A 19,632-nucleotide genomic window follows, 5' to 3' on the forward strand; every position below is an offset into this window, starting at 1 on the left:
AAATCAAGTTAAAAATATAGCTTAATCTGTATCTAGTGAACCAGTATGTAATTATTACAAAATTATTGTTGAATATAGTTAGAAAATAGTAGTACAGTACAATCGGTAGTCAGTCATACTAGAATTACACATTGCTTCCAGATATTCTTTTGTATTAGCCGTAATTGAAATTGTACGAACAGTTAATTAAAAAACTGAAAACGTAAAATGAATCATGACCATGATAACATCAGTTATCAAAATATGAATGATCACTTAAGTAACAACATAGATTTTTGATTTTTTTCATATAAATCTTTATTCTATTAATAATAGTATTTTATTTTACAATACAAAATTACAAAATTTTTGTCATCAATATAGAAATTCGAAAATATATTATTGTCACATTTTTTTAAATAACAATACTATTATAGTATTAACAGTACGATTCTTAATTTACGCATGTAGTACTATAAGTATTAACTTCAGATCTCTGTAAAAGCTAATGAAGCTTGTAGACAGTAAAATGCATATTATTTTTGAGACACGTGTAAATACATTTGGTTAATTAATACTACACAATACAAGTTCTCCTGTATAGCAAACATTTGAGATCTGACTACGTAACCATTTAATTGAAAAAAAATTAAATACAAAGTAAATATAAAACAAAATTTCCTGTTTGAACAAAAGATTCTTGTACATTCGTTTATTATGCATTAATTATCGGTTACGTATTGGCAAGAATGGACTATTTAAATTAAGTGTACAAAAACACAGCTTGCAACATATTGATTAAAACATATTTCTCTTAATTGTTACAAAATGTTTACAGTCTTGATCTCAATTTTTTTGCTATTCCTACAATTATATCAAAAATAGAATTTTTATTATTTTTAATATCAAAATGTATTAATATTTGGAAACACCGGTAAAATGTACTTTTTTCCCTTGACCATCTAAAGCCTCCATTAAACTCGACGTAAAACTGAACTCCGAACTGCTTTCGTCCTCTTGATTTCTGTAAAATACATCAATATGAATAAATTCGTATTTCACGACAATTTTAAGTATACAGCATTATGATGACATACAAAGTATCTAAACTGGTAAGACTGCCATTTGATTCGGGTATGATAGAAGATCCTTCAATCTTTAATAGTTCCAAGAAAGAGTTCATTGCCGTTACATAAATTCCTTTTGTGCCAGCAGCTCCCAAATAACGTAGACTAGATAACTCGATTAAAATTCGTTCTGGACTTTTTGACAAAATATATGTATCTTGATCGAGTTTTACAATCTCCACGGATGAAAAATGAATGACAAACAAATATGGTTTTCGGAAAGCTGTAAGAATACAAATATTATTTTTTATGCAACATGTAAGATTATTGTATTTTAAGAAACGTTACAAGATTTCTTACCAAAAGCAAAAGGTAAATGATTCCATGTTGGATCAATGTTTCGAGTTCTTTGGCCACTTTCATTCACAAACATTCCAAATTCGTTATAACAGAGCAAAAGCTCTACTTTTCCAGGTACAAGAGAAACGTTTAAAACGCAAACTGGGAAAATGCCTAGCTTGGCTACTCCCGATAGTGCAGCTTTGACTGAACTATCATCTTCTTCTGGAAATTCTGCAACACCATGAATTATTAATTGCATGGAATGAATGAATTCACTAAATAATAAATAGTATTTATTACTTACCATCGACACAATAATTTTTAAGATCAATTTGGAAAAATTTATTACATCCTACTATAAGAACATTTTGCGTAAATATAGCACAACTACATGGTTCGGATGTTTCAAGTTCACGGACTACAATAAATTCTCCAGAATCATCTTCAATGTACCATTTAAGTAATCTGTATTTATAACATAACAAGATTTTTATATAAAATATGATATTGAAAATCAAATGAAAATATATCTGTTTCAAAAAACCTACATTACGTGGGACTCAGTTGCTGCGCAAAGCATATCCCGTTGTAATTGATATAAATGGTAGCTATCAGTGCCAGTTAAAATTGCCTTCGTATTAATTGCTGGCCTTGAGCATTCGGCAGCCACTGCGTTACTCTTTAATTGCCTTAGACTACAAGATACTAATTGCCTATTTTCACCAGCTATCATTAAAGCTATTCCTAAATGGGGATGTAAAGTTAATTGGTGCACCTTTTTCACTCCACGAATCATAGTAAGAGTTCGTGATTTAGCACCGCTATACGAAAACAGACCCTCTTCTGCACCCAATAAAAGTACATTTTCTTCTGTCAAATTTACGGCACAATTTAAATCCAACTATAAAATATTTATATGTTAAAAATGAATTTAATATAAATACAATTGTTCGAAGGTAAACAAAATTGCTCACTTGATTTTTTGCTAGTCTTAATATAGTTTGATACTTCTTACTTCTATGAACATTACTCAGTATATTTTGACTAGTAATAGACTTTAAGGACTTTAACCAATTTTTCTTATCAGTCTGGCTCAAAGCCATGACATCTAAACGTGGTGTCGGCCAACAGGTGGTCGATGAATTGGATTCTATTCTAAAAATAAATGGTATGTCCGATTTTGCTGTTCCCATTACATCTGGATTAATTACTGTATCAAATACAGTAAATCCATCCTTTTCGATTAAATCGATGCGATTTATTGGTGCCATTCCGGGAGATGGCTGGTGATCGTAAGTACATAAACACGGTCCTTCCAACCTAAGGTACTTTCTTTCCCAACAAGTATTCGAGCGGTCTGGGAGTTTCACCCAACTTTCCATCGGCACTCTATTGTTTTTACTTTCTACATCACACACATCCTATTATCAACAATAATCATATATTAGTGTAAAATATAGGATTGCACGGTTAAAATATTAAATATCATACCGTGTCGGGTTTATCCGGTTGATCTATAGCTAACGTTTGAACGCTTCCAGTCAATGACGATAAACTTTCGTCACTATTTCTCCAGCTTTTACCAAACTGCTTAGCAAAACCTCCGGGTAAACCGCAAGTGGCAGGTGCGGTAACCATGCACTTTAAATGCGTCATTACTTGACATTCGTTGCAAATAGCTGCGCGTTTTCCAAAATGAATGGAATCCAAACACGTGGAGCATTTCCCCGCTCGCATTGGTAGACCGACATCAAATCGGTGTGGAATGTGGTGTCCAATTCTTTGCGGCGACAAACGTTTAGATAATGAGGTAGTTGATGGTTCTGTGGTATAATTCACGTTTTTTATATCGGGTGCTGAGGGAGACGATGGAGAGGTCGAAGCATGGATAGCTTTCAGTGCTAATAACTGTTCAGTTAATGCTTTAACTTTGGCGCGTTCTTTCGCTAACTGATTTTCCAATTCGCGATATCCAACTGGCATTCCAGTACCACTAGGAGGAATAGTCTCTTTCTGCTTAGTACCGAGTATTTTATCACATACCGTTTTCTTCTTCTTACTGCACTCTTCTAATTTAAATTGCAAGTAATCTATCAACTTTGTTTGTTGTTGTCTGGTACTCTCGGCTTTCACTTCCCTTTCCTGATAGAATTGCCGCATTTCCTCCAAGATACTTTCCAATTCTGTGATCCTTATCCGAAGTTCCTGACCTTGATCTATACTATTCTGCAAATCATTCATCAACACGAAATTCGCCTCTTTCAATTCGTGAACTCGTGTTAAGTGTTGACTACTTTCTTCTTTAACGACTCTTGTTTCTGCTTTAGTGATATCTAAAGCACGTTTCATTTCTGAAAGATTACATTCTAATTCCCCGCATTTATTTGTGGAACTTTCGACTTGTTCGCTTAAGTCTTGTACAAGCTTCTTGTATTGATCTCTCTGGGCTATCAAATTATTTTTTTCACTCTCTATATCGCTTATCTCCGATGCAAGTCTCTCGATATTCCGTTCTGCTGTCAGTTTCAGTGACCTTTCTTCGTTTTGTGCGGTTTGTGCTTCGCGAAGTTTCACCTCAGTCGCTTCCAGATCCTTTTGTAACTTCATTTTATCTTGAATTAGTATATTTTCTCGTGTTTCGTGATCACTTGTTAGTCTTTCGTAATCTGTTAGTTGTTCTTCAAGTACTGTACAGGTTTCTTTCAAAAGTTCAGTATTCAATTCATAGCCTTTAATCTCTTGTTCTAATTTACCTATTTTTGATTCCAATTCACGTATTTCTTCAGTATGTTTTGCGATGATCTGCGTCAAACGGTTGTTTTCACTACTTAAACTGTCGACCCGATCTTGATTTACTTTCGATTGCTTCCGCGCTGCGTCTAATTCTCTGCGTAAAGAAGCACTTGAAGACTGTAATTCTTCTATTTGATGATTGGTCTCAGTTAACGCTCTTTGGGCCGAATCAGCTTGCATTTTGTTTCTAGTAGATTCTTTTGTAATATCATTCAATGACGCTTTTGCACTGTCTAACTCTTTAAGTAGCTTCCTTGACTTTTCTTCTCCCTCTTTCATTTTATGATCTAATTTTTCGGTCAGCTTTTGCTTTTCTTCCTGTAATGTTTTAACTCTTTCTTCTGCTTTCTTAGCTTCCCTTGTTGCAATTCGTTTGTCTAAATTTGCATCCGATAGTTCCTTTTCCTTCTTCCATAAATTGATTTGTGCTTGCTTCGCTGTCTGACGTTCTGTGTTCAAGTTTTCTTTCATTGTTTGGAGGTCTCGTTCTAATTTCTTCATTTGCTCTTCTAAATGCGTATCTTTTTTTATTACAGACATCCTACTTGTACTTGGTTGTATAGTTTCCATCTTAAGAGTAGCATTCTCTGATTCTAGTTTAGTAACACTCTGTTCCAAGCGTCGTAATAATTCTTCTAAATTGCCAACCTTACGCAAATGCTCCTCTTCTTTCTGGAGAGAATCCTGTAATCTTTTTTGTAGAGCGGCTTTATCTTGTGTGGCTTGTTCTAAGTTCAGAGCAAGGGCTTCCTTCTGTTCCAAGTTCATCATTGTTTCATTTAAATCAGACTTTATCACTTGTAATTGTTGTTTCAGTTGCTCATTTTCAAGTTTTGACATTTCCAATTGTTCTTGTATTGTGGCAACTGCCTGTTCTGATGCTATAGCATTATCTAACTGCTTTGCCCTATCTTGTAATTGTTTTTTTAAAGCTTCTATCTCTGCATCTCTGGCTGGTATTGTAGCCTGTATGCTACGTAACTGTTCCTGACAGTCTTTCAATTCATTTTGAGCTAATTCTAAAGCAACATTCAACCTTGATTGACGACAATGGTTAGAATCTTGTTCATTTCTTAGCTTAGTCTCCAAATCTGTATTCTTGGCAACTTCTAAATCCAATTTTGCTCTAAGTTCAGCTAATTGATTATGTGAACGTGTAGCTATTTCTTCCAGTTTAGTTTCAACACCTTGAACGCTTTGCCGACTTAGTTCTCTTGTTTTGGCTAGTGATTCTTTATATTGCATCTAATAAAATAAATAATTATTTCAATATTTTTCCTTTAAATTTAAATTAGATAAATTTTACTAAACTATATTACTATATGTATGAACTATATTACTTATGTATCACTATATATATGTACATATATTTTACTAACCTGAAATACTCTGAGTTTATGTAATTCTGCATTTGCTGTCTGAAGTTCACATTCTGTTCTTTGCAACCTTGAACTCATCTCATTGTTACTAGTACATAATTCTGTGATTCTTACAGTTTGTGTTTCTATATGTTTATTCAATTGTGCAACTTTTTCCTTTTCTGCATTCTCCCATTTACGTTTAGCATCTTTTATCAAGCTTAAAGCTCTGGTTTCTAAATCTCTTCTTTCTTGACGCTCTAGTTCTGACATTACAAAATAATTATTATATATAGTTTTACATATACAAATAAAACATAGCTTTATATATATATGAAAGATTCTATTATTTACAATTACTACTATATCTAAGTATATAATAATAGCCACTTTTAATATGATTAAAAAATTTTAGAAATTAAATATCAGATACTTAAAAATAATACAATAATTTTATAATGAATTATAATCATGGGCTAATTAAAAAAATTCCATGATTTTTCTATTGATTAATGTAGTAATATGTAAGTTTGATAATATTGAAATTTAGATTATATGGAAGAAAAATAGATGAAGAAGTTAAAATAAAAAAAAAGAAATTTCTTAAAATTTCTACACATGAATTGCAAGTCAATTTACCCAATGTTCTTTTTATTCCATTTAACTCTGACTTTGTTGCAATTAATTCTCTTTCAAGAATATCTCTCTCTTTATTGAAAGCTTCTAATCTTTTTGATTTTTCTTGGAGCTGAGCTTCCAATTGCGTCATGCAACTGATTTTTTCCTGTAACTCAAATATCTTCTTTTGTTTCTCTTGGATCTCTTTCTTCTTACTATCTAATTGTGCTTCTAATTCACTTTTCTCTTTAGAGAATTTGTCAGACTGAGAGGAATGATGCTTATGAAACTTAAACTCAAAAAAGGAAGAGCAGTCTTTCTCAATATCTTTAAATTGATCATTTGAATCTGATGCACGTGTGCTTCTATCACCACCTATAAATATAGAATGTACCAGATTAAAATAGATATAGACAAAATTGTTAAAGGAATTTTGGTAATAGTTTTACCAAGACTTCGCCGAATTACTTCCAGATCACATTTTGCTGTGTTTAATTCCTTTTCCAACTGTTCTTTGTCTTTCTTGGATATCTCCACTTTTTTCGTTTTTTCCTCTTGTTGAGTTTCATTGTTAGTGGTGGACCGTCTATTTTTCCCACAGATTTTTCTGTAACGTTCCTCAAATTCCTTTTCTCTGCTCTCAAAATCCATTCTTTTTATTGTTCATTTGTGGTCGAATAATTTTCGATATTTTTTATCTCACGTTTGTTAGATAAACTGTCAAAATATGTGGTTAAAAAATGTTTTATTTCATAACAATCAACGTATCCATTTCATTGACTAGACTAATCGAAAGAATCGAGATTGATACATGAAAATATAGGAACAAATCAAACGTAATTTAGTCAAGTTTAAATCGAACTTTTATTATATCTATACTATATATTAAACTTTGCAAAATTCCCGCGATTTGTAACCTGTATGAATTAAAAAACACAAATAAACACGATCTTATCGAGTGTGTAATGTTCTTCGGTTGTATAACAATGTTTTTGTATGGTTATACATCATGGAAATATTATATTTAATGCTACACGTTTTGTTTTACACTATCGTATTCATAACCACAGCGTATTTATAACGGTTGCGGACATGGAAGCCGTTAACTACGGTCACGTGGTACTTTGGCGCCGTATTGGCAATTGGTTGAGATCGCGCAAGCGCAATTTTATTTTTATCGAGTAAGAGCGTGTCAGAGAAGATAGGAAAAGTTTTGTTATGAAAATTATTGATAATACACCCTAATATCCTTATGTAACAGATATTTATAACAGTACAATTATTCAGTTATACAGTTATCAAATCTATAATTGCGGATCAAACTTTATTTTGTAATTCAAAATTCTGTTTGATTCTGAGGAATCATATTTACGATAGATGGCGACAAAATTATCGGATTGCACTGCCCTCTGGATTAGTGAATGAATGGAGCTTGCTCAGTTTGAAATCCAAGAAAGAATTCAAGTGTCAGAATAGAATTTTAATATACATGTGAGTACTTTTCTATATTTACATATTTACTTTGTTTACTTAAATATTTTTCTAAAAACTTCTCCATAAATAGTACGTATGTACTTGGGTTTGTGTGTTTTATTTTACAAGCACTCGAATCCAATCAAAGTACGATTATAAATTTCAAATAAAATTTATGCTATTCATACTATTGTTAACATACTTTTATATTAACATTCATTCTATTGCGTATATTTAATGTTTTTCTCCACTTTCTGAAGTATTATCGCATAATACTGATAATTATTTCATAATATTGATAGAAATTCTATTCGCATATGCAAACATAGAAATATCATTGACATGTTACTTAATGTCTTGTACAGAAGAGGTAGTAAGAATACAGAAATACAGAATAGACGAAACATTTTACGACACTATACTATGCCATTTATGATTAAGAACAATGAGTATAGACATTAAATATATTAATGTTTAATATTAACTTTTGCGTGATTAAAGTGTTTGTGGATTGAAATTACATTGTATGTGTGATTTTTGATACTAAAATCGAGCACGTATGAAGTAATTATGTATGTTGCGTGGAATATGTTAAAATTATATTTATTCGTATTGGTTTAGGAATACAGGTGTTTTAAATCGAACAAAAGAATTATAAACGTTAAACAGCGTCTCTTGGCTTTATATTTGTAAACGTTTTATCAACAATTCACCTAACTCGTTTTGGCGCGCAATTCGAACATAGTTAACCGCGCTCTTACATTATCTTATCTAATTTATGATTACAGTATCCGATCATCTTTAAGATGATACACAAAATAAAATAAATATTATATATTTACACAAATTTACACGTTGTTGCACGAAGTAAAAACGGACTTTCCTTATTAAAAATTCTTCACGATCTTATAAAAATCGAAACATTCGCAGATATCGAAGTGCTTATCGTTTTCTTCGATCATTATTATCGCAATACAGTGCTAGTTTTTGTCAAGAACTTCTCCTATAGAAGAACGATCCTTCTCAACGTGTATCAATTGTACTTCCACTTCTGGAAATACTTTTATCGTTCGATTCTCTTCAAGAGACGAGTCGTTCTTCGATTATTCGAGGGTTTCTTTACCTGTTTTGGGTAACAGGAAAGACATAAACCCGCATACTAAAAAGGAAGTAATAAAAAATTAATTAGTATATTTATTGTACATACATCCCTATTGTAAAAATAAAATATGATCTTCTTTATCACAAGTGAAAAGCATGACAAGTTTCGATGGTTATTCAAAAGAGATATTCTTAGTATCCATCTTCAATTTATAAAGTTTGACAATTAGTTTTCAATCATTTGCATCATTGATATTTATAAATTTTATATAATTTACTATTCAATTGTTCAATGAATTATTTTGTTAGAGGCAATTTATAATATGTACTTACTGAATAAAAATGCTGCGAATAAAATGATAGGAACCACGCAGGCTAAATCAATCAGGTAGCCGAATACTAAGTTACCGACTAACGCGCCTAATCGACCCATGGTAAGGGAGAGGGCTGCAGCCATTACTCTGAAAATTCAATAAATTCATAGTTTTAGTTCTCAAAAATAAACACCAAAATATAAAATATCCCTCAAAATATAACAATATTAAAAGTATGTATACTACTCATGATATTTAATATGAACGAATGAAATATTCTGATACTGGTTTTTCGGGATAAGCAAATGTTTCGATTTTGCATTTGCACTTGGCATTTGCAATTTGAACCGGCGTTTCGTAAACATTGCAATTCACCTTTTCAAGGGAGACCTGAAACTGATGGTTTTAGATCTCTCTGTCTTCGTTTATATTCTATGATGACTCGCTTGACCGATCAAACCGACGAGTGAATCAGTGTCCATTTGGCCTGCTTCGGGCTGAGCCAAATGGGCACGTTCCACGGTATGCAGTCCAAACCTTATGAGAATCTGCACTGTTTTTACAAGTCCCTAAAGAGGCTCATTAGGGAAGTCATAAAGTAGCCGTCCATAATACAAATTTTCCACAACGCGCAATCGTCGAAAATATAGAAACGTCGATTAATTTTTGAAAATTCTGAAAATTATGAAATATAAAAATGCCTTCCATTCCGCGACTGACTCGGTGGCACGGACGAGCAAATAGTACGTTATTTTTTTATGTTGTAACGACACGACACGGCGACGATGCAAGTGGGTAAACTATGAGATTATACGATTAAAAGGCGTGTAAACGTGTCTTTCATTATATTGTGTCCTTGTTTTGTCCTCGGCTGTCGCCGATATAATTAACTTGAGGAACGATTGTAAATCACTGGGGATTGTGCGTTTGCTTGTTTCCCTAATAAATAAATCAGAAGAGTGTGCGTGATTGCTCACCTGAGATTCGTCGGAAACATGTCGACGATTATGCAATAGACCAACGAGATACCGAGGGACGTCAGTGCCTCGAACACGCAGGATAATATTAGGTTTTGCGTCGCATTGACCACAAAATAGAAGGCGACAGTCACAGCGCCGGATACCATTAATGACATGACTGAAATTCAGTAGTATCACTCTTAATTGTAGGATGGAACGAGGCAAGAGATATTTCTTAAAATATTATTCTTATTTACAAGAATGATATTTATTGCACGCATATACAGGTTGTCCCATAACACCTGGGACCTACTTCAGGAGTGAACAGGAGGCACAAAAACAACGAATAAACTTCATACAAACATGTACCTTATCCGAGCTTGTTTCAATATTATAGCCATTTGTGTTTCAATAATAATAATCCGTAACTGTTTATTACGGTCTGTATCATTCAACATATACCTGAAACAAGATCTGATAGGACACGTCTCCATACGAACTTCTTTTTTATTATTCTTGTACCTCTTGTTTACTCTTCGAGTGGGTTCCATATGTTAAGATACATCCTGTATGTATTTATAATTGTATACTTACATACTACTAATACAAATATATACTAATTATACAGTATGTATTTATAATTGTATACTTACTCAAAAAGAACTTGGCGCCGAGTTTGTGCACGAAAATCGGTAGAATAATGGAGCCAGGAATACAAGCAAGTCCTATGTAAACTGTGTGAAGATAAACGGAAGGCGCTATTACAGTGTCGCATCCGTAATCCTGGACTGTAGTTCCATTATCACTCGATAAAGACGATACTATGCAAACCGACGTGGATTCGCCAGGATATTCGTGTTCAAATTGTTCGAATCTATTGAAACAGTTAGATGTTCAATCCCGCTGAGTCAATTAAACAATCGATTTAATAAATCGGCCAGGCGCAATAACTTTTGAAAGGAACATAAAAATATTTTTCGGAAGGAATATACGCACCTGGTGAATAATTCTGGGAACCAAACCATGAGGGTGTAGTAACTACTGGTAAGGCCAAATTGAATTCCACAGGCGAGCAATGTGTTCCTAAGGTACGGCGATTTACAGAGAGCAGCAGTTAGATCACGTACTTCCTTTAAAAGCACCTTTAGATCCTTTCGTTTGTGTAGTTTCAACAACCTCGTGCTTTTGTCTTTGGTTTTTTCTTGCAGTGATTTTACCTGAATGAAGAAACGGATGATTACACAAACAAGACGTTAGAAATAAAAAAGAAGATGATACGAGTTAAGTTCTCGTTAATCAATTAATTTTTTATTAGTTGATTTTAGTAGTTGCTAACACGAGAAACTTGCGAGACGAGAAATTGTTCGTCCTGAAAAGACAATGTCGGAAAATAAATCTAACGAAATCTGAAAAGATCTGGACTAGGTGTTTTTGTGTACTTCATTACCGGGTAAGAATCGGCGTCTTTTCCAGTGTTCTGCGAGTAGATCCATTTAAATACTTCGAGGGCAGCTTCCGTTTCGCCGCATTCGAGGAGAAATTTCGGGCTCTCCGGGAATGCAAACAACCACAGGCCCAACATTATCGAGGGCAGAGCGCACAGCGCTACGAAGAGATTCCATGATTTAAAGTAGAACATGTCCGAGACGTACATGAAGTTCATGGGTATGATCAGCCATGCTATCACTAAATAAACGAAGAGAAAAGATAGTGATTAAATTGCAAAGCTAAGTAGATTAAAAATCTGATTAACAGTTTTAATAGAACGGTGAATTAATAAAACAGTCTAGGTTATTCGATCATTAATACTTTGAATAAAGTAGTACGTTGTAAGAGAACAATTCAAATTATTCAAATTTCTCACCACTTCGTATTACAATAATATTTGTTGAAGAATATCTGGAATGGAACGACGAGCTAAGAAATTTATTTGAATTATCCAAGTTTCCCGCCGCACCATATTGATGCTGTTGTTATTCGCGAAAGTTCATACAGATTTACTTTATTCAATGTTAAGAAGGAATATTACGTATAAATGAAATTACAAGATGAGACTCACGTGGTAATACTATGACTCCGACTGTCCAGAACATTTCCATCCAACAAAGACATTTTTCGCGATATTTTGTCGCCTGAAACTCCCCTAAATACGGAAAACAAATTCCCATAGCTCCGGTAACGCTGTATATATAAAATAAAAGAGTAAAAATAGGAACAAAACGAAAAGAAAAATAAAAAGTGTCTGAGGTGGGGAACATAAGATATAGAGGGTTTAACATTCAATTATAGTACACTTACGCGAAACCGTTAAAGAAACGGAATATCAGGAAAACCCAAAAGTACTGGACAAAGGAAGAAGCAATGCCAACAATGCCATCCATTAACAATGTAGCGATTAATACAACTTTCCTTCCTTTGGTATCAGCCAGGCACCCCCATATGTAAGAACCAATCACCATCCCTATGAATAAGAAAGTAAAAGTTAGTTTTCTATTTTTAAACTAGTTCTATAACGTATGGTTTACGGTAAAAGAAAGGAATGAGAGAATCGAAAAACGTATGAAATAGTATCATATGGTTTCTTAACTTTGGTTCTTTCCTAATAGATTATTGCTGATAATAAAATAATTTCCACGTGATACACATGCGGCATGTGATTTTCTTCGTTAAACACGTTTCGACGTGTTAAGCGCTGAGCGATAAAAGTTTGAGTAGAAATATTCGCTATGAGTCAGACACCTCCATTCATCAGGAGATAGAGATGTTGTAATACCAAGTCTGATCAATAATGCTCACTTTTAAGAGGCTATTCATATTAAAGAAGTTTCATTCGATAAAAATCAGAATTATATATTTCTGACAGGGAATTAAATAAATTTGAGGATTGAACAATAGTATTTTTGATAAATGTCTCAGCGTAGGTTAAAAATTGATCATTGGAAAATATTTTCTTTCGTTTAAATTAAATAAAATAAAATTTAAATTAAATAAAATTTATCGTTTAAAAAATTTTCCTGTTAGGAAAACATGGAAATTGATCGTGGGAAAAATTTTTTCTCAGCACAAATTCAAAAATTCTCTAAAAAATTCTCCCTTCTGAATTGAAGAATTCTAAACTTATTAAGCGAAGAAAGTAAAAATACGTAAAGATATTAATTTTGTAAAGATTTTATGGTGCTCACCCAGCATTGGTGATGCTGTTAGCCAGCCTTTCGCGGTGGAATCCATTTCCAGGTCGCATTGTGCTGCTGGTAATACAAACGAAAGTATCGTGACTCCAATGGCGGTATCCATATAAATTAAACCGCAAACCGCCAACAGCATGTAGTGAAATTTCCCGAATCCTGATAAGAAAAATATAATCTTATAAATATTTATTCAAATCTTAAAGAAGTTACAAGGAAAGGATTTATCGTTGCAATCAAGAAACTATTTGATCTTTGATTCATACTGTAAGCTTTTGTTAAATCTTCTAAGAGTCAACATTAACTTGTTTCCAACTTTCTTCTTTTTTCCTGATACGCATAATGGAATAAAAGATAAGATAATCATTTGCAGTCGTTGTCTCGAAAAATTTGCAAGATTTTACGACTCGTAATTTTAACATTATGCTTAAAATTTGACTCGAGATAATTCCCCGATTATCTAAATTTAGGTGAACAATATTTTGATTACAGGATTCTCTCTCTTTCTCGAAGAAGAAGAAGAAGAAGAAAAAGAAGAGCAGAATTTGTGTAAAGTGAGCATTTTGAAAGAATTATTACGACGCCTGGAACAGACGCCTGTTACTAAACTAGAATCAGAGAATGCTACTCTGAAGATGGAAACCGTACAACCAAATACAACAGGGATGATGTCCATAATAGAAATGGATATGCATTTAGATGAGCAAACAAAGAAATTGGACCGAGAAATTCACACAATGAAAGGGAACTTGAACGCGGAACATCAGACAGTGAAGCAAGAACGGATAAGTTTATCGAGAATAAGGATGGATTTACTGTATTATATGCAATAACTAATCCAGGTGTAATGGAAACAACGAAGACGGACCATTTATGTTCAGAGTAGAATCCAATTCATCGACCACTTGTTGGCCAACACCACGTTTGGATGTCATGGTTTTGAGCCAGACTGATAAGAAAAACTGGTTGAAATCCTTAAACTTTATTACTAGGTCAGGAAGTTAGGAAGAGTGCATGAATAAGTATAATAAGTAAGTACTAACTTCTTTTGCAAGATTTAAAATTTTCTTGCAATTTAGTATCTGTAAGTGTTAATTAATTACATATGATTAATATTTTGTGATATTACAGAATTTAGGAGAAGAAGATGATAGCTCAGCTATTTCCCAGGTAGTGTTTTAAACATTTTTTTTGTACGTGGAAGAGTAGAAGTCTCGTTTTGCTACGGAATGAATTTGGAATGTTTGTGAATGAACGTGGCCAAAGAACTGGAAACATCGATCGAACATAACATCATTTACCTTTTTGCTTTTGGTAAGAATCCTTATAACGTTTCTTAAAATACAATAATCTTATATTTTTTATTGCATAAGGAAACATATTTATATTTTTACAACTTTCCGAAAACAATATTTGTTTGTCATTTCGTTTTTCATCAAGACGCGTATACTTAATTAATACAAAGAATCCAGAATGAATCGTAATCGAATTATCTAGCCTGTGTTATTTGGAAGCAGTTGGCTCAAAAGGAATTTATATAGCGGCAATAAACTCCTTCTTGGAGTTATCAAAGATTACAGACTTTTCTGGTATACCGGAATTAAATAACAGTCTTACCAGTTTCAATACTTTGTATATCATCATAATACAGTGTATAATGTAAAGTTGTCGTGAAATATGAATTTATGCGTATTGCTGTACTTTGCAGAGATCAAGAGGGTGAAAGTAATTCGAAGATTAGTTGTACGATTTAAAAATAATAAACATTTCTATTTCCGGATTAAAAAAGATAAATTTTCATTTAAGAATTTAAGAAACAATTGATAATATGAAAATATAAATATCTTTTATTCAAGTTTTGCAATTTGTAAATGAGAATTGATTAAGATTCATATATAATTGAAATTTTTTCATCATAATCATAATAGAATTATATCGAGACAAAAGAAATATCGTTCTTCCGCGTGAATCAGCATTTTTCAAGAAGAGTAACAAGTTTGATCCGGTTTTGATGCTGACGTTAATTGTATTTATGCAAATACAATACGTAAATCAAACAGTGCTCTTGAAATAGATATCCCCTGTATTTTACAATCTCATTATTCAAATACTTACACACTTTAAACCATACCACTAGCGTAATTAAATGCAATTGACACTAAAACTACCAATCATTTACGTCTAAATTAAAATGTTAAGAATCAACGTTAAGATATACTTATCATCAAATTTAGTCTCAAATTAACTAAACGAAAAATTTAATTGGAAGAAAAGATGTCATTAAACATATGTAACATATCTTTAAACAATCCACGTTGGCTGAATATTTAATTAGAAATTGTGATAAATTCAATTCTCATTTGCATTTCAAAAGTGATGATTATTAATCGTGTATATTCCGTACAAGGAAATCATTGATTCGTAGAAATGAGTGTAATCAAAATTATTTTTGTAAACGCAGTTTTGCAATGATATTTTCTATTCCCGTTGATCAAGATCAAATTTTATTATGATAAAGCTTTGGTTTTCTTCGATGATTAATACTTAATCAATACGGAAAAGAGGATTGATTACCTGTTACGGTGATTGCATGCTCGAAATCGGCACCTCCGTCTGCCAAGAAGTCGAGCCCTGTCAAAGACCAAAAGATTTATGAGCTTCTTAAAATATCATGTTTTCTATTGTTATTTGAGGAAAGATCGCGATAGTGTATCAGTGTATCAGTATGTTTCGTGGACACGTGTTTGCCATGGAATTTTTACGTTGAGTAAGATATTTAAAGAATTGATGTTTGATAGATCGTGCAAAGTTTACTTGGATGATGATCGTTACAAATGCTTTTTTGACTTGCTAAATGTTGAATTCTCGCTAAAGTTTAGTACAGTGTTTTACATTAAATAAATAATTGATAACATACAATGCAAATTTTATTCGATAATGATTGGAAACATGTTTTTGATAAATATATTGAAATATATTAAAATTTTTATTTTCATGTAGATACGTGTTCACGATAATGAACAAAGTATTATATGAAGTAATGAATAATTATCAGTTAATAGATCATGCAAAATTATTCCTATAATGTTTCAAGAGATTTTTGGTACATAGAAAAGTGCAATTTGTTGTTAGCGGCGATATAAAAGATTATGATTTATATCTTTCCAATTATTATAGAAATAATTTTGGACAATAAATTAAATGCGACTATATAAAAAATTTTTAATTGGAAAAATTTTAATATAGACACATGATATTTGATTAAAGTCACTTAATTCGTTATTTTGATTTTTTTAATCTAAATATCCAAAGATTTTTATCATAAATATATTTCATAATCTCTCGAGACGATTATCCTTTGCTATCAAAAAGAAATCAGTGGTTGAGTAATGTTATATTAATAGCTACAGCAATATGTTGATTAGTAATGATGGTATCGCTAGCAAAGCAGTGATAGCAAATACATTAATGGCACTAAGAATGAAATAGAAAAACCGCAACAATATTATCTTGTATTGCAATCAGTAAAACATGTATGTACGGTGATAATATCCATCTATTCTATTATATACTATCATAGATATATGTGATTATGTTAATGTCGGTAATAATAATAATAGTTTATTTTTCAGTCTATCAGCCATCAAAATGAACTCGATTTAGAATTGTTTGTTAATGTCAGTAATCATTACTAAATTTGATCGCAATTGTTTATCTAATAACTACTTCAGAAAATAAAAAGAATTATTAGAAAGACAGAGAAAGCCTCTAAAAAGTGCTGGTGGTGATTCTTACAATTTCTAATTCAAAATCAACTTTCAGACTTGTAACTATTCTTATTTTACTTATTTCATAAAAATTCCACCAACTAATTCCAAACAAATAAAAAAAAAATAAATAAATATGCAGAAGAAAATATAAGTATAAAATAAATCAGTAAATGGAAGAAAATCCATAGAAATATTATTAAATAATTTCAAACGAACAGCAAACTAATATTTCTCAAATTCTTAGCATTCTCATAAACAACAAAATTAATATTAAAGAATCTACAATTCAAAATCAACCCTTAAAGCCATAGCTATTCTTATTCTACTCATTCCATAAAAATACAAACTGATATTTGTTGACTTTTTAAAACATATTCATAAATAAGAAAATGATTCAAGAATCTAAGAATCTAAGAATCTAAGAATCTAAGAATCTAAGAATCTAAGAATCTAAGAATCTAAGAATCTAAGAATCTAAGAATCTAAAGATCTAAAGATCCAGAATCAGAAACGTATACAACCACTACTCTCATTCTACCATGATCATTATTATCGTCATCTTCATCGTTATCATTATACGACAGTATTTTCTATATTTTAAATCGTCATGAAAACCTACCCATGGTTTGCGGTTACGTTGCGGAGATGTACGTTAGTCTCTCGTGAAGTGATGAGGTCAGGTGGTGTCGGTGAGAATTCGGGACTCTGGAGGACCCCGGTCGCCAAAGTATAGCACTCTCTGTTCCTTGTTCGTGTTCCACGGTTTTGTCCTCGTCTGCAACCACCGTACGCCACGCTCATTGGTGAACACTCGGTGGTATTTGATCGCCGTTTTTATCGCCCAAGCGAATTTTGGCGATGACTTTCCACCGGGGAGTATTCCCTTTTTATACCCTCACGAAATTCTTCCACCTTCTCGTACAAAATCTTCTACCTTTTATTATTGATCGATAATCGATCTTTATAAAGTTCCTCTCCCTTCGAGTTTCTCTTTGTAAATGAAAGTTCCAACTTTCAAATTCGATGAATTGCAGATACTTCTGGAACGAAATAAAGACGAAGGTTGCACTAGAAACGTCTTATAGTCTTCATAACTAAGTTTTTGATCCAAGCACGACCCTCGGTGGTGAACGAACGACTGACCAAAAAATCGATCGTGCCCCAGCATATATCTCCTCTCTTTTTAGTTATTAGTCTTCTCCCCAGATAAGATATAAAGCTTCGTTTGTCTCTGTCACTCTTACCTGTCTGTTTTTTTCCTCCTTCTTCTTTGTCTTCGCTTTTCCCTCTAGTTAAAGGTACTTGAGGCTTTTGTTGAGAAAAATTTGATCGAGCAAAAAAAGAAAAGAAAAGAGAAAGGAAGCAAGAACGGAAAGAAATCTGAGTGTTCTGAAAATTCCTGATATCCACCCCGTTTGTTTACACAGGGTTTAGTGTGTATGTGTACGGAAGAGTGTAAGTATAGAGAAGAGTATAGAACTGTGTGCGTTAAGAACAGTTTTGCAATAATTGTTTATGTCATACGATACAGTCGTGCACCTAATTGATAAGACAGTTGTAACAAGTATCACGGGATTTCTAATTGCTTCAGATTACTTTGATTAAAATACACCGGTTTACTCTTACGAGGTTGTTTTATTACGTACGAGAATTCTGTCCGCATTATGCATCGGCGATACCTTTATCTGACATGGTCGCCGAATTGAACTTACTATTTTGCATAAAAGCTTATTCTGTTCTTTATTAATAAAGGATGTTATTCTAGCTTACAAATGTATTTGAATACTTTACTATAAAAATCTTTGCGGATATATTATGCGTGTTATATGAAACATTTTGAAACTTCATTAGCGACGTTGTAACGAGACACGTTATGACTATGCGCATTATTTAAAATGCATATGATGCAATATTTAAAATCAATCTGAAAATTTAGAAATACAGAGTTTGAAATTAATTCTACCAATATCATTAACAATATCCTTTACTTTAATCAAATTATTTATAATTGTTCTACCAATATGGGAATACTAAATTGACTTTGTTTATAGAGTATATAGAGTATAAGGAAAAATCACTGATTAATTACCTTTTCGTCATTCGATGTGTAATACTAAATAACCGAGTGGTCATTTAGAGTTCTTTATGCAAGTTTTCCAACCAACTTCTTAGTTCTTGACTAGTCCTAATTTTTGATAAAAATTGGATTAAATTATTACTATTATTAACACGTTTGCTTCTAATGATGGAAACGTATGTGTCACGAGTGGGTTTTTCGTACTGTACATCTACGTCGGTACGTCTGCGTCATTGATTCTCATCAAAGAAATTTGGAACTGGAAGATTCTTCTATTAGCAAAGTTTTTACACACGTTTAGTATTGTAAATGAATGTATTTTATTTTTACAAAAGTAGCTACAGTGTATGGTTTCAAATTTTTTTCTCCCATCATTCAACTCTTAAGATCACATTTAATTATTTTTTTAATGTAACCAAAGGAGGTAGCACCATAGTTAGCTACCTAATGATTGGCTTTATAACTTTCATGGGTAGCCTTCTTTGGATTCTATATACATTAATTGACCGGCCCACGTATTTTAATTTTATCTCTTCTAGAAGAAAATGTTAATGCGTAAATTTTTATAATTGGTTAAATGATTATATGACTCTTAT

The 19,632-nt window shown here is 32.3% G+C and overlaps 2 protein-coding genes across 2 annotated transcripts; both read right to left on the bottom strand.

Annotated features, from left to right (window-relative positions):
* Nucleotides 1–282: 282 nt before the first annotated feature.
* On the bottom strand, nucleotides 283–8,063 carry LOC117159666 (citron Rho-interacting kinase). The gene is made up of 10 exons (XM_033339695.2): nucleotides 6,607–8,063; nucleotides 6,179–6,532; nucleotides 5,561–5,805; nucleotides 2,880–5,426; nucleotides 2,363–2,809; nucleotides 1,937–2,289; nucleotides 1,693–1,853; nucleotides 1,407–1,619; nucleotides 1,077–1,329; nucleotides 283–1,003 (listed from the first exon to the last, which is right to left on the bottom strand). Exons 1-10 carry the CDS (start codon nucleotides 6,806–6,808, stop codon nucleotides 895–897), a joined length of 4,884 nt encoding a protein of 1,627 aa, XP_033195586.2. The 5' UTR covers nucleotides 6,809–8,063; the 3' UTR covers nucleotides 283–894.
* A 154-nt stretch (nucleotides 8,064–8,217) lies between these two features.
* On the bottom strand, nucleotides 8,218–18,906 carry LOC117159744 (synaptic vesicle glycoprotein 2C). The gene is made up of 12 exons (XM_033339887.2): nucleotides 18,204–18,906; nucleotides 17,579–17,999; nucleotides 15,764–15,820; nucleotides 13,187–13,348; nucleotides 12,303–12,465; nucleotides 12,064–12,185; nucleotides 11,452–11,690; nucleotides 11,001–11,221; nucleotides 10,658–10,878; nucleotides 10,023–10,182; nucleotides 9,065–9,192; nucleotides 8,218–8,789 (listed from the first exon to the last, which is right to left on the bottom strand). The coding sequence occupies exons 2-12, from the start codon at nucleotides 17,580–17,582 to the stop codon at nucleotides 8,734–8,736; spliced, it is 1,533 nt and encodes a 510-aa protein (XP_033195778.1). The 5' UTR covers nucleotides 17,583–17,999; nucleotides 18,204–18,906; the 3' UTR covers nucleotides 8,218–8,733.
* Nucleotides 18,907–19,632: the final 726 nt, after the last annotated feature.

This window comes from Bombus vancouverensis, chromosome 13 (assembly GCF_051014615.1).
Source record: "Bombus vancouverensis nearcticus chromosome 13, iyBomVanc1_principal, whole genome shotgun sequence".
NCBI classification, from domain to species: domain Eukaryota; kingdom Metazoa; phylum Arthropoda; class Insecta; order Hymenoptera; family Apidae; genus Bombus; species Bombus vancouverensis.